The sequence below is a fragment of the Vicia villosa genome, linkage group LG3, assembly GCF_029867415.1.
Source record: "Vicia villosa cultivar HV-30 ecotype Madison, WI linkage group LG3, Vvil1.0, whole genome shotgun sequence".
In the NCBI taxonomy this organism is placed as follows: domain Eukaryota; kingdom Viridiplantae; phylum Streptophyta; class Magnoliopsida; order Fabales; family Fabaceae; genus Vicia; species Vicia villosa.
The window spans coordinates 33,572,334-33,596,406 of NC_081182.1; the positions used below are offsets into that span (position 1 = coordinate 33,572,334).

At 33.4% G+C, this 24,073-nt stretch overlaps 3 protein-coding genes and 1 non-coding gene across 4 annotated transcripts; 2 read left to right on the top strand and 2 right to left on the bottom strand.

Moving 5' to 3' along the window:
• Positions 1-2,730: 2,730 nt before the first annotated feature.
• LOC131657848 (uncharacterized) lies at positions 2,731-5,421 on the bottom strand. Its single transcript, XM_058927204.1, has 3 exons — positions 4,730-5,421; positions 3,720-4,663; positions 2,731-3,629 (listed from the first exon to the last, which is right to left on the bottom strand). The coding sequence occupies exons 1-3, from the start codon at positions 5,419-5,421 to the stop codon at positions 2,731-2,733; spliced, it is 2,535 nt and encodes an 844-aa protein (XP_058783187.1).
• Positions 4,931-5,032, top strand: LOC131593829 (small nucleolar RNA R71). Its single transcript, XR_009281207.1, has one exon. It is a non-coding gene; the product is annotated as a small nucleolar RNA R71 (small nucleolar RNA).
• A 4,089-nt stretch (positions 5,422-9,510) lies between the features above and the next one.
• LOC131655356 (uncharacterized) lies at positions 9,511-11,687 on the top strand. The gene has a single exon (XM_058925240.1). The coding sequence runs from the start codon at positions 10,005-10,007 to the stop codon at positions 11,220-11,222; it is 1,218 nt and encodes a 405-aa protein (XP_058781223.1). The 5' UTR covers positions 9,511-10,004; the 3' UTR covers positions 11,223-11,687.
• A 6,388-nt stretch (positions 11,688-18,075) lies between these two features.
• Positions 18,076-23,188, bottom strand: LOC131655358 (aspartyl protease AED3-like). The gene is made up of 2 exons (XM_058925241.1): positions 22,119-23,188; positions 18,076-18,328 (listed from the first exon to the last, which is right to left on the bottom strand). The coding sequence occupies exons 1-2, from the start codon at positions 23,186-23,188 to the stop codon at positions 18,076-18,078; spliced, it is 1,323 nt and encodes a 440-aa protein (XP_058781224.1).
• Positions 23,189-24,073: the final 885 nt, after the last annotated feature.

Here is a 24,073-nt window from a genome sequence, read left to right on the forward strand (position 1 = left end):
ATAAAGAAAACATAAACACGGTGGGTTGTCTCCCACGAAGCGCTTTGTTTAAAGTCGTAAGCTCGACCATACTAGTGTTACCTAGTCGGTGCGGTGAGGAGAAACCTCTACTAATTTCATGCAATTAGAATATTCTTTATTATCTACGAAATAGTAGTGTTTCAATCGTTGCCCATTGACTATGAATGGTTCGTTAGATCTATTCTTGATTTCTACGGCTCCACTAGGCAGTACCTTTGTAATTTCAAAGGGACCGGACCACCTAGATCTAAGTTTTCCTGGGAAGAGTTTTAGTCGAGAATTAAATAATAGCACAATATCTCCTACATTAAATTCTTTTCTCGATATTCTTTTATCGTGCCATTTTTTCGTTCTTTCTTTATAGATTCGGGCGTTTTCATAAGCGTCTAATCTAAGCTCTTCTAATTCATGAATATCTAAGATTCGTTTTTCACCGGCGGCAGAATAATTTAAATTAAGGGTCTTAATTGCCCAATAAGCCATGTGTTCCAATTCGACCGGCAGGTGACAGGATTTTCCATAGATCAATTTGAATGGTGTGGTTCCAATGAGTGTTTTAAAGGCAGTTCTATAAGCCCAAAATGCTTCAGGTAGCTTAGTGGACCAATCTTTCCTAGATGTAGCAACAGTCTTCTCTAAAATTTGTTTAATTTCTCTATTTGAGACTTCGACTTGTCCACTAGTTTGTGGATGGTAAGGTGTTGCTACTCGATGGTGAACTCCATATTTTAACAGAAGTTTTTCAAGAATTTAGGATATGAAATGTGAGCCACCATCGCTAATTACTACTCTAGGGACACCGAATCTGGGGAAAATGATGTTTTTAAAGAGTCGGATTACTACTCGCGTGTCATTCGTAGGAGTGGCAACAGCCTCGATCCATTTCGATACGTAGTCAACAACGACGAGTATGTATTTGTTACCAAATGAAGAAGGAAATGGTCCCATGAATTTGATTCCCCACACGTCAAAGACTTCGACTTCCAAAATGCCTTTCTGAGGCATTTCATCGCGTCTTGATATATTTCCAGTGCGTTGGCACCGGTCGCAGTTCTTAAGAGCGATGTGGACGTCTTTCCATAAAGTTGGCCAAAAGAGACCAGCTTGTAGGATCTTTGCACAAGTCTTGGAAGTGCTTGCATGTCCTCCATAGGGAGCAGCATGACAATGAGAAATTATGCTTCCTACTTCTTCTTCAGGGACGCAACGACGAAATATACCATCGGCTCCTCTTTTGAAAAGAAGTGGTTCGTCCCAATAGTATTGTTTCAGGTCGTGGAAGAACTTCTTCTTTTGTTGGTAAGTTAGATCTGGCGGTAATATTTTAGCGGCTAGGTAGTTAACGAGATCAGCGTACCAAGGTACGGTTGAGTTTGCTATATATGCTTTGGCAGTTCTTTCTACTTCGATTTGATTATTGTTTAAAGTTTCTGTTACCGAAGCGATGTCTAACTGGGCTATGAGTCGCTCATATGGGAAATCATCGTTAATGGGCACTTCGTCAGGTTTATTTCCTTCCATTCTTGATAAGTGATCAACAACCACATTTTCGGTGCCTCTTTTGTCCTTAATTTCAAGGTCGAACTCTTGCAAGAGTAGGATCCATCTAAGGAGTCTTGGTTTGGCATCCTTTTTGGTTAATAGGTATCTAATAGCGGCATGGTCGGTATAGATTATGATTTTCGCTCCTACTAAGTAGGATCGAAATTTATCTAACGCGAATACCACAACTAAGAGTTCCTTCTCTGTTGTGGCGTAGTTCATTTGTGCAGGATCTAAGGTTCTACTGGCGTAGTATATAACATGAAGTTTCTTATCTTTTCTCTGTCCTAGGACAGCTCCTACAGCGTAATCACTAGCATCACACATAATTTCGAATGGTTCGTTCCAGTTAGGTGGTTGCATGATTGGTGCGGATATCAGTGCTTGTTTAAGAGTTTGAAAGGCGTTTAGACATTTCTCATCAAATATGAATTCCGCGTCCTTCATTAGTAGCTCAGTCAATGGTTTGGTTATTTTAGAGAAATCTTTTATGAAACGGCGGTAGAAACCAGCGTGTCCTAGAAAACTCCGTATTTCTCTAACACTTTTCGGGGGTTGAAGGTTTTCAATGATTTCGATCTTAGCTTTATCAACTTCAATCCCTTTATCAGACACGATGTGTCCAAGTACGATTCCTTGTCTTACCATGAAATGACATTTTTCCCAATTTAGTACTAAGTTGACACTTACGCATCGTTTAAGTACCATTTCCAGGTTCGAAAGACATCCTTCAAAACTTTCTCCACATACGGAGAAATCATCCATGAATACTTCCATCATTCCATCGAGAAAATCAGCAAAGATCGACATCATGCATCTTTGAAATGTCGCGGGTGCGTTACACAATCCGAACGGCATTAGTCTGTAGGCGAATGTGCCATAAGGACAGGTGAACGTCGTCTTTTCTTGGTCATCAGGGTGGATAGGTATTTGAAAGAATCCTGAGTAACCATCTAAATAGCAGAAATGGGAGTGTTTAGCCAGTCGTTCGAGCATTTGATCAATGAAAGGTAAAGGAAAATGATCTTTTCGAGTGGCTTTGTTGAGTTTTCTGTAGTCAATACACATTCTCCATCCAGTTTGAGTGCGTTGCGCTATTGATTCGCCTTTAGGGGTTGTAATGACAGTGACACCTCCTTTCTTGGGTACGACATGTACATGGCTTACCTACTTACTATCAGATATAGGGTATATGATTCCTGCTTCTAACAGCTTTTGAACTTCCTTTTTCACTACATCGCTTAGAATCAGATTGATTCGTCTTTGATGTTCTTGCGAGGTCTTACACTCTTCCTCGAGCATAATGCGATGCATGCAGATAGAGGGGCTTATTCCCTTTAGATCAGATATGTTATAGCCTAAAGCGGTCGGATATTTCCTAAGGACATTGAGTAACTTTTCAGTTTCAATCTGTCCAAGGTCTGCGTTTACTATAACAGGTCGTTCAAGTTCTTCATCTAGGAATTCATACCTTAAATCTTTGGGTAGTGTTTTAAGTTCTATAGCAGGTTTCTTAGGGCAAGGAATATGATCAGGGGTTAATGCTAGGCATTCACTTAAATTGTTATCTTGGTATTCCTCACGCCAGTTATCGTCCTCGAAAATAGGTGGCATTTGTATTTTTAGAACTTCAGAGTAGGTGTTTTGTTGTTTCTCCATTTCTTTAACGCATTCATCAATAACGTCCAAGAAACAACAGGAATCGTCTATGGCTGGGGCTTTGAAGAATTGGGAGAGAATAAACTCTACTTTCTCTTCACCGACCTCGAAAGTTAGCTTTCCTTTCTTGACATCTATAATGGCACCAGCAGTTGCTAAGAATGGCCTTCCTAGTATAATAGGGATATTAGAGTCCTCTTTAATGTCCATTATTATGAAGTCAGTAGGAATATAGAATTGTCCTATACGAACAGGTACATTTTCAAGCATTCCTACGGGAAACTTGACAGATCGGTCAGCTAATTGCAATGACATTCTTGTTGGTCTTAGTTCACCTAATTTGAGTTTTTCACAAATAGATAGAGGCATTAAACTAACACTGGCTCCTAAATCACATAAGGCTTTGTCTATTACGAATTTCCCAATTACACAAGGTATAGAGAAACTACCAGGGTCTTTTAGTTTAGGAGGCATGTTGTTTTGAATGATAGCGCTACACTCAGCAGTTAGTGTAACAGTTTCATTCTCTACTATCTTCTTCTTATTGGATAAGATCTCCTTGAGGAACTTAGCATATGAGGGCATTTGGGTAATAGCTTCTGTGAAAGGAATGGTAACATTTAGTTGCTTCAGAAGCTCTACGAATTTCTTAAATTGGCCCTCATTCTTAGACTTAGCAAGTCTTTGAGGATATGGAATCGGTGGTTTATATGGTGGGGGAGGCACATAAGGTTTCTCCTTTTCAGATGCCTCTTCATTCTCATCCTCCTTTTCAGTTTCAGGTTGTTCTCTTGGTTTTTCAGTCGCTTTATCAGGTTTCTGATACATGGTTGGGTTCTGAAGCCTTGGATCGATTGGTCCATCGAGCTCAGTTCCACTTCGTAGTGTTATGGCATTAGCGTGCCCTTTAGGATTGGGTTGTGGTTGACCAGGAAATGATCCAGCAGGTGCGGAAGTAGTTGCTTGTTGTTGGGCCACTTGAGCAATCTGAGTTTCTAACATCTTATTATGGGTCGCTAGGGCATCTACCTTAGTTGCTAATTGCTTCAATTGTTCACCGGTGTGAACATTTTGGTTGAGGAAATCCTTATTTTGTTGAGCTTGGGTAGCAATGAAATTTTCCATCATAATTTCAAGGTTAGACTTTCTAGGAACATTAGGCATATTAGGAATGTTAGCAGCAGGTTTTTGGTAACCTGGCGGTACAACAGGTGCTTGATTCGGGACAAACAGAGCGTTGTTATTTTTGTACGAAAAATTAGGATGATTCTTCCATCCAGGATTGTAGGTGTTGGAATACGGATTCCCTTGAGCGTAGTTAACTTGATCAACCGAGACTCCTGCCAAAATAGCACATTCGGGGGCAGCATGTCCAAGAACTCCACACAATTCGCAGTTTGGAGTTATAGCAGCCACGGTGGCTGCGGGTGGTAAGGTCAAGCTTTCCAGCTTTTGGGTAAGGGCATCTACTTTAGCGTTCACTTTGTCTAGGCTACTAATTTCTTACATTCCGCCTTTAGTTTGAGATTTTTCCACAGGAGTTCTTTCGCTTCCCCATTGGTAATGATTTTGAGCCATGTTTTCAATTAGTTGATAGGCTTCGTCATACGGCTTATCCATAAGCGTGCCACCAGCAGCGGCATCTATTGACAACCTCGTGTTGTACAACAGTCCATTGTAAAATGTATGAATGACGAGCCAGTCTTCTAATCCGTGATGTGGGCACATTCGCATCATGTCCTTATATCGCTCCCATGCATCGAAAAGAGATTCAGTGTCCTTTTGTCTGAATCCATTGATTTGTGCTCGTAACGCAACTGTTTTGCTAGGAGGAAAATAACATGCTAAGAAAACAGTCTTCAATTCTTCCCACGTCGTGACAGAATTTTGTGGCAAGGATTGCAACCAAGCCCAAGCTCTATCTCTCAGGGAGAAGGGAAAAAGGCGTAGTCTTATTGCATCGGCAGTTACTCCATTGGCTATCACGGTATCAGCAAATTGGATGAACTTTGTTAAATGTTCGTTAGGATCATCGGTAGGAACACCGGAAAATTGACGTTGTTGAATGGCTGATATCAATGATGGCTTCAGCTCGAAATCTTTTCGGTTAATAGCAGGGTTAACGATGCTCTTGTGGGGCTCTAGTTGAGATGGGGTGGAATATTCTCTGAGTGGACGGTTTCGCGGTCCTTCGGCCATTTCTACTTTTGGCTTGAGTTATTCTTCGGATTCTTGGTCGGAGTCAGATTCTGACTTAGCGGCTGATTCCTTTTCGGAATCTGAGAGAGGAAAGGGAATGTTGTGATATGAACAGTATTTCCTGATAGCTCGTCTTACGTTAATAAGACGCTCAGGTTCGCTCGTCGTCTGTACTAAGGTATCGCTTTTTGAGCGAGTACTTGGCATACAATCGACGAAAAAGGGAAAAAATAAAATTGGTTGCCTTAGTCTATCGCGCAACGGGTAAATCGCACTATTGACTAAAATCAGTCCCCGACAACGGCGCCAAAAACTTGATCGGGATTTTGTATAAGTCAATCGGGATTTCACTGCAAGTATACAGCTTAGTCGTTAAGTTTTAAAAGATTATCGAACCCACAAGGACAGAGGGTCAAATAATGCGGGTTTTCGTTGCTAATGTCAGCTAAGGCTATCGATTTGTTTTGATTAGGAAACGGGAGATTAAATTTTAGTTTTAATTAAGTAATGGGAATTAATATACCGGTGTGCTTTCATCGACCATCGAGTTAATAATCTTATGCATAGTTCGAATCATAAAATATTTTTCAGAATAAGTTATTTAAATTAAAAATCTTTGCCTCACGCTTTCGCGTCTATTAACTCTAATTATACTGACAGTTCTAATACATTTGCTTTCGCTAAATTATCACAAACCGAAAATACTTTTTGAAATTTAAATAAAATACAATCGACTCTAAAGCGCTTTCGCTGTTTTTAGAGCTGATGTTTGATTTCCACTATCCGGTAAAAACCTCAAACTTTCGTTATCTTAATTTTGTACCTTAACTAAATTTCTATTATCTTTAATAAAAATCCTTTTAACAGTTAATTTAGAAATCAGAACCAGAAAATAATTTCAGTATAATCTTATGCAATAATGATTATTAAATCGTCCGGTTAATGGTTAGCACACCGGTACGCAGTATTTAGCTTGACATATTTCTAACAATCAAAACAGCAGGCAAATACCAGTACAGAAATATAGCATGCATATCGGACTAACAAATACCAAATAGCATATAAATAAAAGAACCTGGAATTAAAATTAAACTTGAAGTAGCATAAACTTGTTCTTCTCGGATACAAGCCAAATGCAGAATCTGGAAAACTTGAAATGAACAGTAAATCCCTAAATCTAATACTAAATTCTGAAGCTTAAAATAAAAATCAAATGCACTTAATTTCCGGTGTAGAAATTAAGTACTTAAATGGTGTCGGAATTCGAAACAGGAATGGCAAGATTGCTGAGAAAAATAAATAGAAACTCAATACTCTGAACTCTTGAATGGGTAAAATTTTCCGAACCCCTCTTTCTGTTCTTCTTTTTCTTTATATAGTAGAGGCCTTGGACGGTTGAAGGAAGAGATTGCGGAGCAGTCCACTTCTTTGCTGAAGAATCGGGGACTTGGACGACTTGGACGGTTGAAGGAGAAAATTGCGGAGTGGAGATAATTCTGGGTGAGTGGAATCTTCATCTTTCATCTGCAGCTACAGACTAAATTCTATTTGGGCCATTGATGAAGACTCGGGGCGGGGGCCCAGAAAGGGGTATGGGCGCCCCCTTTGTTTCTTTCTCTTTTTCTCCACGTTGAGAAGCTAGTGAGTGGGGATGGGGGCCCCAATGTTGGTATGGGCACCCCCCTTTGCTTTCTTTCTCATTTTTCCTTATTTTCTCACGTTGAAAATAAGTGAGTGGGGGTGAGGGCCCCAAACTGGGTATGGGCACCCCCTAAACTTCTTTCTTTTATGAACGTGTGAGTGGAAATGGGGGCCCCAAATAGGGGATGAGCGCCCCCTCACATATATATTTATTTATTTATTTTTTTCAATTTTTTTTCTTTCTTTGGTCTTTGGTCTTGGGCTTCCAATGCGGGCTTTTTATTTTTCTCCACTTCTTCAGACAATTCCTCGAAAATTGTCATGATTTTCTTCTTTTAGTCGAACTCGGGATAATTTTAATACCTGAAATAAAGTGAGAAAATACCAGCGTAATATCGAAATAATATAATATAAATGATCTAAAATGCAGATATAATCTATGTTAATCGAATCAAATATACGTTATATTTTCACGTTATCAAAACCCACAATCCCTTATCTTGTGTACGAAGTCACATGTTCAACATTCTTAACTAGAGATCATCATGGACTCCATTGAACACCATTTTACCTTAGATGTTGTCATCATTGTAATTGTCTTGAAAATATGCATATAACTATACCTACAAGCACATAAGTCCACACATATTAGCCTTTTCGTCCTCTAAACACGGTTATATGATGACATCTTATTCATCCACAAAGCCAGTAAATTTAAGCACTTACAAAAGGAATCCATTTTCTCTTGAGTTGTATAAATTGTCTTGTAATCTTCAAACCCCAAATGTTTTGAAGAGCTAGAAGCCAACAATGGTCCATATTTTTGTCTGAAAGAATAAGCGGAAAAGGGTCACAATTACTACATGAATCGAAACTACTACCAAAACTGCCAAACATTCTTAATTCGACAAGTTTGTAATCAACTGTCCTATCCGGCCACCTTGTGTTTGTAACACAGCCCATCCACATCTTTATACGCTGAAATCAGTATAGGATTATATCACATTCTCATTCTCATCTAAATTCCTAATTATTATCATTCAAGAATAGCAAAGGATGAAGGAAAGGGGGAAATTCAATACCTGTACTTGCAATTATGAATGCTGAAGGGTGGAGTTGAACTTCGAAGAACCTAATAAGAGTTTAGCAATGAGAAAATATAGAAAGCATAGAAAATAAAGGGTTAAGATTCCATTATTATAAAGCCGAGCACCTAGGTCAGGTAGATGCCATTGCCCTATCTTATGTTTGCGCCAACGGTTAAAAAAAGCAATCAACGACTCAGCTTTGACACTTGTGATAAGGTTAATGGCTCACAACGTCTGTACCTTTTCAAGACAAAGTCATCATGACAGAGCATTTCGTGCTATAAATGTTGCCCAAGCAACCCTTGAGGGACTCACTGCCATATGCTTTAAAGAGATCAATGCGCATATAATTTAATCACTTGACCCTTATCAGGCCTCATACTAGAGGGATTATGGACTGTGATAACTTTCTTAGACTTAGAGAGAAGGAGCCCAAAGACATTGGAAGGACATGACCTCGGGTCGCCCGATTATGACTTGATTCAGAAGATCATTAGCTAATTTCACATTAGCAAAACATAATTACCCTCTTGTGATCACACTCGTGAGCATGGTCATCATCACCATTATTGTATTTTACAAGTACATGACCATCTCTAGGTTGTATGATGTTGAATGTGGCTAACTGTTGGATGAAGATTAATGATTTTGACTGAAAGTGGAGCGTGCTTTTGTGCGGCACCATATTATATCGTTCCACCCGATCAGCAGTATGACAAATTCTTAAAGAGAATTAGACATATGAGAATTTGACTTGTCGTCCTTGTAGTTCTATGACCCGCCCAAATATAGTTGTAAAGGAAATGATTTTTTTTAAAATTAAAAAAAAATTAATTACTATATGAGGATTGAGAGGCTCCAAGTGGACTCAATAGACTATCACTATTGAAAAGATTTTCTAGTAAAAAAAGAGGTATTTATAAAACATCTTTCATTAAAAACAAAAATATAATTAAAAAGTTTATGATTATCCCGTACAATTTTATCAAGTTCAGGCACACAATTCTTAAATTAGTCATAAAGTCTATAATTTCGTGCGCAAAGCGAGCATAAACAAACAGTCTATTAAAACTAAACAACATTGATTATAAAGCGAGGATATAGGTGATAGACGCCCGATTCACTTTACATTAATCCATTTATAGGATGATTCTCACTAACAACCAAAGCAATGCCAACCCAAGATTTCCAGCGTGTATTTTCATGTCAATACAAAAAAAAATATTCAATTTCAACACGAGATATAAAGCCTTTAGTAAAAATATCATTGGCTTAACTCAAATTTCGTGAAGCCAACAGTTTTAGTCCCAAAAAGAAAAACAAATTCATCCTCCATTGTCACCCACTCCCATATAACCTTTCACCTTCCAATACCACATTTCATTCCCCCAAAAATTCACACCAGTCCCTCACAAACCTCCAAACCAAAACACATACATTTTTACAAAGGCGAGAGCCTGTGAGATCGAGCTTTCCAACGTATATGTCCCAACCGTGCCACTAACACGGAGGGATATGGTATCATAAAATCACACAACACCACAACTTTATGTATTAAAAAAAACATCATCGAACTGGGTCACACTTTCAAAAATGGAGGTTCAACGTATGAAGGAATTAATGGTACTATGGTCTACCTTGCAAACTAACCGTGTCGCTCTTGTGGGTGGAAACCATACCGCTGCTAGATTTTGCACTCGCTAAATTCCCTTTTTACCCTCGCTCTCTTTTCTCTCTCTCTACCTCCTACAATTCCAACTTTTTTTTTCTTCTCTATCAAAAACTACACCTAACAAATTCACCTAATTTCTCTCTATAAAATTTCAATATCACCATTATTTATACTTTATCATAATGTCTATTGATCTTATTGATGCTACCTTCGCAAAAGGCTCTTGCAATAGAAAAAGCAATACGCCGCTAGCAGCCCGTTATCTCATTGTCAGGCTTCCAAGTTCAGAATTCATTAAAATATTCAAAACCATATTTCTTTTGGTTTTAGCTTTAGCTTCTTTCCAATTCATAATCAATTCCAAGAGAATCAGTTCTTCTTCTTCAGATTCAATTGTCGATTTCACCGCGAACTCAATCGATACGGAGCAAGTACTTTCTATCCTATTTCATGACTTAACAAACGAAGGCCTTCTTACGAAAACGCAACTCAAAGCGGTTTTCCTCACAGACGACGCAGGCCTAACCGATTTCAATAACGAAATGGAGTTTGTTGGATTAAAAGACGTTGAGAAACAGAACTCTGTCGTTGATAATGCTGTTGATTTTATTTTCACAACTAACTTTCATGAAGCTTCTAGATTCATCGAGAGGGTTCTCAAACCTGAAGGTGTTGTAACGGTTCTAATGAACGACAATAATCCAGGGTCGTTTTACAAGCCAAAGAATTACAGAATTGTTTACATGAGACAGTTTGATTCTGTTGCCGTGGCGATGAAGAAAACCGTGACAAACGCAGTTACAGCCGATCATAACAAACTCAACCTCGCCGTGCCGAGGAAGCTCTTTGGTTACGCAGAAGCCAAGAAAATTGCATTACAGAATCTGGAAGACGTTCTGTTAGAGCCACCACGAGCTGCATCAGGAAAGTCACGAAAGTATTTGAAGAGGACAAAGTATTTACCCGATTTAATGGGAGATTCACTCGAAAGCTACTCTCGCCGTGTCTTCATTGACGTAGGATTACCTGAGAAAAACGGAGGAAGCGGTACACATTGGTTTTTGAAGAATTATCCAACAAGGAACAAGAATTTCGAGATGATCAAGATAGAGACAACAGAGAAGGAAGTGTCGTCGACGGAGAAGAAGGTAGTGGCAATGTCTGATTGGTTGAATAAGAATGTGAAGGAAGAAGAGTATGTTGTGATGAAGGCTGAAGCTGAAGTGGTGGAAGAGATTATGAGAAGCAATTCTATTGGTTTAGTTGATGAGCTTTTCTTGGAGTGCAAGCCACATGGTTTGAAAAATGAGAATAAAAATAGAAGAGCTTATTGGGAATGTTTGGCTTTGTATGGTAAGTTAAGAGATGAGGGTGTTGCAGTGCATCAATGGTGGGGTTAATTAAGCCATTGAGGATTAAGGAATAATGAATGGTGTGTTATGTGGTAAATGGTTGATTAAAGAAAGAGATTAATTAGGTGGTGTGTTTATATGTAGGGTTAATTAAGAGAATGATTTGAAAAGAGTTTGGGATTTCTGAGACAGAGAGGGCCGAGAGTGGATTGGTCCTGCCACTAAAAAAAGAAATATTTTTATTTTTATTTTATATTTATTATATTTTTATATTTATATTTATTTCGTGTCTATTTTTTTTTTTTGGGTTTGTTGTAATTATGGATTTGTTTAATTATATCTTATATCAGTTTGTTGGTGTGAAGAGTGAGGTTGTTTGTGAAGGGAGTGTGAAAAGGAATGGGGTTATATAATGAAGATTACTATGCTACAATGGAGAGGTGTTATGATTCATGGAACACAATGTTGTATTTTTTTATATTGTATAAAATATAATTTATTATTTTTTGTTAATATTTATCTTGATTTAATTTCTTAATTTGCTTTCCAATTAGATAGAAGCCTTGTTGTTTCGGCTTTAACAAAATGAATTATTTATTTACTTTTTTTAAAAAAGAATATAAAATTGTTTTTTAAACTCTTACAAGTTTTTTTACATTTATTTTGTTTAAAAATTTATTTTTGATATCTTATAATATAAACCTACATTATACGTTATTGAAGATCAAAATATAATTAAATTAAAATTTTTAAATATAATTTTTATAAAAAATTATTTGAAATAGTTTAAATTAAGAGAATTTATATTGCAATCTTACATTTTATACATGCCATCCTTAAGTAGGGCGTTTTTATCAAATTATCCATGTAAAATATCAGATTTTTTGAAATTTGCGATACCATATCAGAAATTTCATATAAATATCATAAATTTTGTTAGATTTTTCAATTTACCGTGTTTAATGCTACATATCAGAAATTTAAAATTTTTGGTACCAGAAATTTAAAATTTTTAGTACCAGATATTTCAAATTTCCGGTATGTAGCAGCAGTTAAAATTAAAACTTCATCTGCCATACTGGAAATTTCAGGTTTTAAAGAAATTTCCGATAAAAAGCGGAAACTTGAAATTTTGGATAGTGATTTTCTACCAGAAGTTCGTGAAATTTCCGGGACGGGGTATTGAATTTTGTAAAATTACCAAAGTTTTTAAAATCTCCGGTAAATACATACCAGAATTTTGTAAAAACAATGAATTTTTGATATCGGACAAAAAGAAGTACTGAAAATTTACTCTGCTGTACCAGAAATTTGCTTTTTGATGATTTTGACAACAGTAATTATTTCTTTCAGAAAAGGTATATTTTTTGAGTGAACGATGTCAGGGACATTTTAGAAATAATATAAAATAGAGGGTTAGATAAATCCTCTTAAATTAAACACTTAAAATTTTAATATTTAATTTTTTTTTACTAAAATAGTGAAATAATATTTTAAAAATAACTACTCAAACCAAATTTTTATTTGTAGTTTTTATAAAAAATAAATTTATAAATTTTTTATATAAAATTATATTATAAAAATAATTTTTAAAAAAAGACATCAAATAAACCAAAATGTAAAATGTTGCATACTGTATTGGAACAAAAATATTCACATGGAATAGCTTATGAGTTAAATGTATAAGAAAAAAAAAAGTGCATCATTCAATTTAATTTAAGATTTAAGATGGCATTGACTTCTTGTATCGGTAGCATTATCTCTTGATAAAATAAATTTGTAAGTCATAATTTTTAATGAACATGATAATGAGAGATAAAATTTAATTAGTCAACATAACACCAAATGTTTACGTTGTGAGAGATATTTTAGGTTCTTGCTAACTATTGCTCTCAGAGCAATGGTTAAACATTCTAAAAAAAGAAAATATTTTATAGAAAATTTAATATTTCAATTTTCGAAACATTAAATACGTAGATTATCGAAATAAATTTACTATTTTTAAAGTCTTTACCATTGCCCTGAGGGTACTGGTTAGCATTTTCCAATGTTTTATTATATGGGAACGATGGTTTTGATTTCCCCTTTAGGAAATTGATTTGGAACAAAACTTTTTTTTAGAAATATCTTAGTGTTTTTTTTTGGCGATTGATTTAAAACAAATCGCCGACTAGAGATAACCCTAAAAAAATATGTTTGTTAGGACAAATGAAGATAGTTGTCAATTTAAGTGTGAAGAGAGAGAAACGATTTCTCAATTATTTTATAACAGTTGTTTTGTTTAACCAATTTTTGGTTTGAGTTATTCAAATGGCTTGAAGTACCTTTTAACTTACCTCATGAGGTAATTACGAATTTGGAAAGCGTTGTGAGTTTGCTTGGACGATGTAGTGCTATATTTAGGAAGGTATTAAATTAGGGTGCCCTCGCCCAAAAAGGTGTATCGACCAGGCAATATCTTGAGGAATCGTCCAAAGGTACCAATAACTTAGTTTTTTTTTTCTTTCAAAAAATGCACTTGAAGCCAATCTTTTGTCTTTCAATGCTCAATTCTTCAATAATGCGAGCAAACCTACAAATTGATTGCTAAATGATTAAATTGTACAATATTTACTACATAAAACTAAAAAGCTATTATTTACACTAAAAGATGGGGTTTAACATGAATTTACCACAAAACTATACTAGATATTAACATAATTTGGCCCCTAACAATGACACCATGGACGAGTTACGCTGTTATAACCACATGTTGGAGGAAGACATCAATACGCATAGGGTTTCAGACGAGATATTTGAGCACTTGTCCCAGAGGGTTTCAAACCTCTCTCATTGTCCAACTTTGATGGATGTAGTGATCCTTACGAGCACATTGCCTCCATCAATACAGAGATGGTTGTATGAATCTAATAGAAGGTGTCCTGTTGGATCTTTTCATTGCATAAATAGTTAGAACTAGCAAATACTATTAGTAGGCTAGTGACTATAAATAAAACATACAAGTATTAATAGATATGAACAGAAAACTTAAAATGACAAAATTATGGAGATGTATTTAAAAACTAACGTTAGTCCCCGACAACGACGTTATCTTATTGCATAGTTTTGCTGTAAGAAATTGCAATATTATTGTATCCATATAGACTGGTTGTTCTAAGATGGGTTCAACAATTTTTATGATTCTAAGGGTTTAAAGTTGTTGGGTTGCGAAAAAGTAAATGATAGAAAATAAACAAAGATTTCGGTGTTTATAGTGAAAAAATTTGTTGGGGGTAGATTTCATCATTATTATGCTCAAGTATAATCATTGCTCAACAATATGTTATTCTACTCAGATATTAATACTACCGCTTGTTGCTTTCACTATATCTCATTTCTGACTCAACGACATGAGATCAGTTGTATTACCTAATAGTCGATGTCTTGCATTATTAAATACAAAAATATTAAATTCCAACCGTAATAATACGCAAGCATGGATTACGAATTACTGTTTTGACTATATTTAACATTACATATATTTTTTAAGTTTTTAATAAATTAAATTATATAAAATAACAAATAATTTCATATACAAATTTAAAATTATATATTAATTAAGGATATAATCGATATCTAAGCGAGGCATAGAATATGTTTGACGTCAGGGAGACTTTGTAATAAGAGAATTATGATTTTTTTTAAATATTTGACTTTTTTATTCATGTATTTAGAAATATTTATTTTAAATTATAATAAATTATTAAAAATAATATAAAATTCTAATTTTTTTGTCAAATAATGATAAATTCTAGTAAAATAATAAAAATGAAAATGAAAGAAAAGGTGATAAAGTAAAAAACTATAAGCTCCAAAAGCTAATTCAAATAGTTTTTAAAAAAAAACAAGAAGCTAATAAAAAAATTACAAATTCTTAAAAGTATTTATCTAATTGATTTTTTTTATCTATATAAACTATGAAGTTTAAAGATAAAATATATATTTTGGTCTTATTAATAAGAGTCTATAAAGGACAGCCTAGTTACATAACAAATCCAAAATAATAATTTTATTGTACTTTCTCAATTTAAAAATAAAAAATTTGTGTAATTTATACTTTTTTTCTTAATAAAAATATGACAATAATTTTATCCTACACATATGTAATTTTTTTCTTATTTTTATTCATTAAATGATATTTAAGTATAATTATTATATTTTCATTGGAAAAATATATAAACCACACAAGAGGAATTGTATATAAGTTTTCTCCTTTAAAAATAACTAAAAAAAATGAAAGATTAACACAGAAAAAATATTATTTTACTTTTAATACAACATTAGTTAATTTTATTATTTTATTTAAATTAATATTGAATATACTACTTTTTAAGTTTATATGATATTATTCTTTCTAGTCCTATTTTTGTGAAAAAAAATATATTTTTAGATTAATGTAACTATCAATTAATTTAATTTAATAATAGATAAGATACATAAATTATTTAATAAATTTAAAAATTAATATTTTCATAAATAGGATCATATTTTCAATTTTTTCCCAATAACCGACTTATTAAAATAAATTCTCCCAACCATGCTTTCCCATTATTTACCTAAATAATCAGGTTACATTTTAAAAATAAATATAGGCGCCAACTCATATGACGCATGCAGTCAAAAATTAACTTATACGCGATATGAGATGACTAATATGTGACATCTCATATCGCGCCTAAGTTACTTTTTGAGCATGCGCCGTATGATCAAACGCCTATACTTATTAATAAAACAAAATCTCATTATTTAGGTAAATAATGGAGAAACATGGTTATTGGGGGATTTAGTTGAAAAAGTTGGTTATTGGTAAAAAAAATCCATATTTTCTCTATCTAAGAGTGTGTATGATTGTTTATTTTTAAAATTTAAATTATAACCATTTATAAGTTATTTAAATGGTTTAGATTTATAATCATAATTATATTTTAATCAAATTCGGTAATAAAACTCCTTATAAATTTGGATATGATTTCATAACGAGTTTTTTTATGCAAATCTGATTTTAAATTGGTTATTCTTCAAAACCTGTTTTAATAACTTTAAATGATCGAAAAGATTGGTTATTTATTCAAAACCGATTTTTAAAACTATTTTTTTGAAATATGAAAAATATTTTTAGAAATTCAATATTTTTAGAGTATTTAAAAAAATGAAATAAATTTGAATTTTTGGTAAGGGAAAAAGAATTTTGAAAAGAATTTTTGTTGATTTTTTTAAAAAATAAACAAATTTTTCCTGAATTTTATTAAAATAATCTAAAAATCTTTAAAAATAGGCCAAAATAAAAAATAGAATTTCCTAAAAAATATTATCTTAAGAATTAATTTAATTTTTTTTTACAAAAAGTAATTCCGAAATTAAAGAAATCTTGAACATAATTTTTTTTCTTCTCTAACTTATTTTATTTCCAATATATAAAAAAATTATTTTGGATATAAAATATTTCAAAACCTAAAACTGATTTGTAATGCAAACTTTTTATAAATCATGCAAACTATTTTAAATTGAACTAAAATTGTTTTAACAATTAATTATATTTTTATTAAAGTGATTATTGTAAATTCAATTTAACTATAATTTGATTTTGATTTTGTGGAGTTCATGAACCAATTAAATTTAAAAAAATGATTTTATTTTAGACTTTTTGATAAAAACCAAATTATAACTAATTCAAAAAATAAAATATAAATAGATAACCAAATTATTTATAATTGAATTAATTAATAACCACTTAATTATATTCAAATATTTAAAATAGATTTGGATCTCGTTATGGATTTGATCTTATAACATAATATTTTACACACCCTATCCACTAGGGGTGGAAATAGGCTAAGCTTTAGAGGGCCTAAGTCTGGCCTACGATAAATTTAAAAGGTCTAAATCTGGCCTATAACCTATCATAGACTCAGTTTTTTGTCTGACCTGACCCTTTTAAAAGTCTGACCTGATGTAAAAGCTTATTTAAAAGTTCTCAATTAATCTGTATTACTTAAAAAATCTTATAGACCAACCTATATATGAATATATAAGCCGACCTATTTAGTCATTGTTCTAATATATATACATTCATAGACTATCTTATTTAACCTTATATATATATATATATATATATATATATATATATATATATATATATATATATATATATATATATATATATATATATATATATATATATATATATATATATATATATATATATATGAGCCAACTTATTTAACATATTTCTAATATATATGAAAATATAGGTCTGTCTATAAAATTTTATAATTTTTTTTAATAGACTAAGCCATTCGTTATAAAATATTTCAAAACATAAAACTGATTTATAATGCAAACTTTTTATAAATCAGTTTATAAATGCAAACTATTTTAATTTAAACTAAAATTGCTTTATCAATTAATTATATTTTTATTGAAGTAATTATTGTAAATTGAAGTCAACCATAATTTGATTTTGTGGAGTTCATGAACCAATTAAACTTAAAAAATAGTTTTATTTTAGACTTTTTGATAAAAAAACAAATTATAACTAATTCAAAGAATAAAATATAAATAGATAACCAAACTATTTATAAATGAATTGAAAACCACTAAATTATATTCAAATATTTAAAATAGATTTGGATTTCGGATTTGATCTTATAATATAACCTATCCGTATCTATGACAATTGATAATGAGTAATAAAAATAATTTTGTAAAGTCCCAATTAGCCAGTTCAATCGGCTATTAGACTATTAGATCAACACACAAAAGAATTGTAAATTTTTTATATTTATTCATTGTTTTCTAATATATGTGAAACAAATTACACTTATTTCGTAACAAAAAAAATGATGGAGACTTCTCTATCTATCTAGTTACAAAGCTCGCGCGCAATGCCAACCTTATTGTTTACTGTATCAAACAAAATCCTCAAATTCTGTTGTTGATAATTAGCAATCACATTCAACACAGAATCCACATTCCTCGGTGCAGCCGCCATTGCAAGACATATCAACGGCTCCGAAGTACTATGAATTAAACCATTCTCTAGTGGCAACTTCAGATCCAAATCCTGGAAATGCAACGTAATAGCAGGTGCCGTTGTTTCAGATGTTTCCGGAAAATGTTAGATAAATGGTGTGATAATCCTGGATATCTTCAAGAATCGTGTTCGTTCACTTTCCGAACAAAGTATTTCGACCCTATACTTGTCTGGGTTCACGAAATCTTTGCGGGGATAATTCTTGAAGAATCAATCTGTTTCTGACAATGGAGAACAGATCAGAATGTAGAGGAAGTATATGATTTCGTATTTCAAATCGAGACCAAAAGACTCCTTTTATAGGAGACCAATAATAGAAACGAACAGACACACCTTTTCGGAAAATAGTTATGTCTGTTGGAACGGGTGCAACTATTCAAACGAATCGTTATGTCCGTTGGGAACGGGTGCAACTATTCAAACGAAATGTTATGCCCGTTTCTAATATTCATATTCAATTACGTGTTTGGCTTGACGAGCGTGCACTCCGCACTACCCTAACTCGTTTCAAACTTAACGCATAATTGCATTGGCCTATAGTAAATCACATTACTACCAAAATGCATTGATGATACTAAAATCACCAACAAACTCCCCCCATTTTAGTATAATCCTTGATTTACTTACATGTATAACGATCAAACAAATGCATAGAAGAAAATGTCTTGCGATTGAATTTTCATCTTAGTACAAATACACATTTCAAATATTCGAAAATCGGGGTGTCACAATGATTGAACCCGTCAATCCATTTGAATATCTAAAGATATAGTACACATATGTTTCTTACAATACTCTACTATTCATACTTGACACTTTACAAGCCATGTGTCCTTATCCATTAATAAGCATATAGGAAGCCAAGTCCAAGCTTCTTGAAGCGGCAAAACTTCATGCTCATATAGGTGATCCTTTTAATCTTGCACCTGCATTTGCAATTTTTCAAAAGAACCATTAAGAAGATATACTTCAACCTAGCCATCACTTGCAGGTCTGAGCACATACCTTGGGAAGATAAACACAATTGCTCCAATCTTTAACTATGATCTTTCCACATTAAATTCTGCTTCTAACGTTGTATTAGAAGGGAATTGGGTATACCATAACTAATAGATTTAAATGGACTTTAATCCCATCCCAATTACCGACTTCTTCACTAAGTCTCTTGCTAACCCCTTCGTCAAGTGGTCAGCTAAGTTTTGTTGCGACCGAACAAACTCAATAGATATCACCCCATTCATGATTAATTCCCTAATCATACTATGTCTAATACCCAAATGTCTAGATTTTCCATTGTATATTTGACTATATGCTTTAGCCAGTGTGGCACTACTATCACAACGGATAGAAATTGGTGATATCGGTTTAGGCCATATCGGAATCTCATATACCAAGTTCCTTAGTCATTCTGCTTCTTTACCAACAGCAGCTAATGCTACAAACTCAGATTCCATTGTGGAACTATTTATACATGTTTGCTTCTTGGAAGCCCATGAGATGACACCTCCCCAAGCAAGAACACCCATCCACTTTGTAGAGGATGAATCTTCAACATTATTTATCCAACTAGCATCCGAATAACCCTCTAACACCGAAGGAAATCCCATATATGACAATCCATAATTCATAATACCCTTCAATTACTTGAATACCCCAGTTATCGCATGCCAATGATGTCTACTACGATTACTAGTAAATCTGATCAATTTGCCAACCGCATACGCAATATCCGGTCTAGTGCTAATCATAGCATACATCAAAGAGCCTATAGCTCTTGAGTATTCGAGTTGATCCACAGGTTTACCTGTATTTGGCATTAGCTTTTCTCCCGGATCCATGGGAGTACTTACTGGAGAACAATTTTCATAATTGAACTTCTTGAGTATTTTCTCAATGTAATGAGATTGCGTAATTACAATCCCCTTATTCTCCCGTTTAATCTTAATACCAAGAATAACGTCCGCTTCTCCCATATCTTTCATGGAGAACTTTGATGACAAGAAATTCTTTGTTTTATCAACTTGATTTTGGTCGGTGCCAAAGATCAACATGTCATCAACATATAGACAAATGAAAACTCTTTTACCGGATGTATCAAATTTGCTATATACACATTTGTCAGCTTGGTTTAGAATGAAACCATTAGACAAAACAACCTCATCAATCTTTTGATGCCACTGCTTCGGAGCTTGTTTCAGCCCATACAACGACTTAACTAGCTTACACACTTTATGCTCATTACCAGGAATTACAAAACCTTCAGGTTGCTTCATATATACTTCTTCTTCCAAATCACCATTCAGAAATGCTGTTTTGACATCCATTTGATGAATCACTAGATTATGAATAGCCGCCAAGGCAATCAACAATTTAATAGTAGTGATACAGGCAACTGGAGCATAGGTATCGAAATAATCAACCCCTTCTTTTTGTCTGAAGCCTTTGGTTACTAATCAATTCTTGTAGATGTTTAATGTACCATTATTATGATACTTTCTTCTAAACTTTTATGAATTTGACCACTTTTGGTGATTAACAAATTCCATATTTTAAAATTTCAAAATTTTCAATTTCAATTTATCTTTCAACCGATTTATTTAATACGACAGTACAAAACTATGCCTTACCATGTATAGATGCAACGTTACTTCTATTTTATAATGCAATTTATTTGCTTCAGGGTGTATAATCAAAACAGTACATATATACATATAATATAAAATGGTAGCATCATAATGTCTTTCGGTATTTGCCGACATAAGCCATGATACGAATATTGTACTATTCATCGTTACAACATTGAGTCATGATTCATGCATAATTAAAGTGTCCATATATATGCACAGTTTCATCGGAAAATCATATATACACTTTTCGATTTATATATGCTGTACCGTAACACTTATTGGTTACTGAAATCCAGATTTTCCATTTCATACGAAAATCATATGAATACAATTATACAATACACCAAAAGGCATTGCAGCAACTGTTGTTACAAAACTTAGAAAATACAAAAATCATTTTATGCATGACATATTTATTAATAATAATTTCTAAATTGAAATTTATGATGCATATCAATTATTAATTATGAAAAATCATAATATCGGTAATCAACGCTCTGATATCAACTGTTAGTAAAATTTTATATTTTGGATCTTGATATCATGATTTTTACGGTATTCTGATTTCTATAATAAATAGTAATCACGTACCCGGAATATGATGTAAATTTTTCGTGTGTTCACCATATGTAAATTGTCCTTGAAACTTGTCCAATTTTCTGAAATTTTTAGTCATCTCCTTGACGGTGCTTCCTCCTCCAGCCATGATTATCAGAAAAATACTTTGTTCGTTTGTTAGATAAATGGTGTGATAATCCTGGATATCTTCAAGAATCGTGTTCGTTCACTTTCCGAACAAAGTATTTCGACCCTATACTTGTCTGGGTTCACGAAATCTTTGCGGGGATAATTCTTGAAGAATCAATCTGTTTCTGACAATGGAGAACAGATCAGAATGTAGAGGAAGTATATGATTTCGTATTTCAAATCGAGACCAAAAGACTCCTTTTATAGGAGACCAATAATAGAAACGAACAGACACACCTTTTCGGAAAATAGTTATGTCTGTTGGAACGGGTGCAACTATTCAAACGAATCGTTATGTCCGTTGGGAACGGGTGCAACTATTCAAACGAAATGTTATGCCCGTTTCTAATATTCATATTCAATTACGTGTTTGGCTTGACGAGCGTGCACTCCGCACTACCCTAACTCGTTTCAAACTTAACGCATAATTGCATTGGCCTATAGTAAATCACATTACTACCAAAATGCATTGATGATACTAAAATCACCAACAGAAAACATGTATCGTATGCTCCTAAGCTCGAAAATGGTCCTTTCACTTGTTTCCTAAACTCATCTCTTGTTGCATTGTAAACCGGTTCCACAAAGCGGGTTATAACCGTACCTGAATCGATTATCGATCCAGCTCCTGTTTTCGGATCAAATGCTAGAAGATTGTTGGGTATAGGGACATTCACACTACCCACACTAATTCCAGTTAAGTTGATATAGTAAAGAGACGGACGACGAGGATTGCTAAGAAGAGGTGTTGTTCGAATGGTTTGGGGCTGATCCACTGGTCCGAGTTTAAGTGACCCGGAAAAATAGTGAGATTTAAAACTCGGTAGACAATAAGAAAACACACCGGAGAAAGTTGACATGGTCTGAGATAATAAAGATAACGGGCCACGGCCCAAGCCCAAAAGCCCTTGAGCTGGAATTGAGGCACCGGAGATAGCATTAATGCTTCCAAAAGAGAAATTAGGAATAATAACATTTCCATCTAATGTAACCGAATCTTGAGCGAGTGTAGCAGAGAAAGAAGAATCTGCGTAAGATTGGTTGAAGGAACACACATCAGAGCCCGTGAGTGAGCATGAACGCCCACGGGCTTGACTACATTGTAGAGAGGAACAGTTCAATGGGACGTAACTGGTGGAGGATTTTGGAGAGAATTTTGTTGCAGAGCAACCAGTGCAGTCGGAAGAAGGGACAAAAGCCTCGTCGGTACTTGTGTCAAGAACGATGAAGAGGAGTTGACCAGGTGTTCCGATTTTGACACGAACAACGTAGTTGTTGATGTTGAAATTTTGGCCCGGAGCGATTGGTGCTGAAGCTGAAGAGGTGGGTTGTTTGGCTATTAATTTTGATAGGAAGTTAACTCGGTCAAAATCTTTGGAGGCCATGTTTATGACTCTGTCATCCCATGACATTGTTTTTGGTGGGTTGATTGGTGAGCATTTCCCATACATGGGAAATACCTTAAGATCAGAGTCATCTTGTTGAGATGGACATGGATCAATGGAGTTGCTTTTGCATATGTGAAATACATAGCAAAGTATAAAGATTGTAGCCAATTTAGTGCTCATGGCTGATTTAATTTCAATGGAGATTTGAAGTAGTTAAGCTAGTTTGCATACATGGGGGTTTGAGGCTCATATATATACACGCGAGAATAAGAGTTATAAGTGCTTGTTAGTTTATGCAATTATTCTTGACTTCATAAATTGAATAAATTATTTTTTATACATAAAGTATTATTTTTATTATTTTTTACTAAAAGATTATTACAAAGTCAATAATTTCTTTTAGAAAAGTGCTGTATGTTGTAAATAAAAATTAATAAAATAAATAAATTCTAAAGTTTTAATAGAGTCAATCTACATTTTTCACTAAATTTTTTAGATTAAACTCCTAACTTGTTACTTAAGTTCAGAATCACAATGCACAAGTTAGTATTATTCAAAAAAAATTATTTATTTTATTAAAAAGACTTTACAAACTTGTTACTTTAATAATATTTTTTTTTTAAAAAATAAAATAATAATTAAATTTCTTTTATAATTTTTATTAATTTAATAACAATAGAGTAGTAGTTAGTGACGATCAACTACTACTTTGTCATCGAGTGAGGGTTGCTAGAGAATCGTCGATTATAATTTCAAGTTACAATAAAAAAATCCCCGAACATTGTCAAAGGATCTCCAATATTTCATCACGGACAACTATTGATCAACTCCACTCATTTATAAACATTTATTTATTTATTTATTTATTTATTTATATATAATATTTAAAATATACTTTAAACATGTAAAAAAAAATTATTTTAGATTTAATAAAGAAAATGATTTCACCTAATGAAACTATTTAATCATCAAAAGAAAAAAAAAATTTAAATCTAAAATAAAAAGTATTTAAAGAAAGGGTCATGCTAACATGTGCCCTAAGGGCACATGTTAAGGATACTATAA

Bases quoted from the DNA above. Each gene is read 5' to 3' on its own strand.
- LOC131655356 (XM_058925240.1), top strand. From the start codon at position 10,005: ATGTCTATTGATCTTATTGATGCTACCTTCGCAAAAGGCTCTTGCAAT.
- LOC131657848 (XM_058927204.1), bottom strand. From the start codon at position 5,421: ATGGCCGAAGGACCGCGAAACCGTCCACTCAGAGAATATTCCACCCCA. The intron at 4,664-4,729 runs GTAAGAAATTAG...AAAGCTGGAAAG, and splicing joins TCTCAAACTAAAGGCGGAAT to CTTGACCTTACCACCCGCAG. The intron at 3,630-3,719 runs GTAGCGCTATCA...AATTCGTAATAG, and splicing joins TGTTACACTAACTGCTGAGT to ACAAAGCCTTATGTGATTTA.
- LOC131655358 (XM_058925241.1), bottom strand. From the start codon at position 23,188: ATGAGCACTAAATTGGCTACAATCTTTATACTTTGCTATGTATTTCAC. The intron at 18,329-22,118 runs TTTTCTGTTGGT...ATTTATCTAACA, and splicing joins TTAGGAGCATACGATACATG to TTTTCCGGAAACATCTGAAA.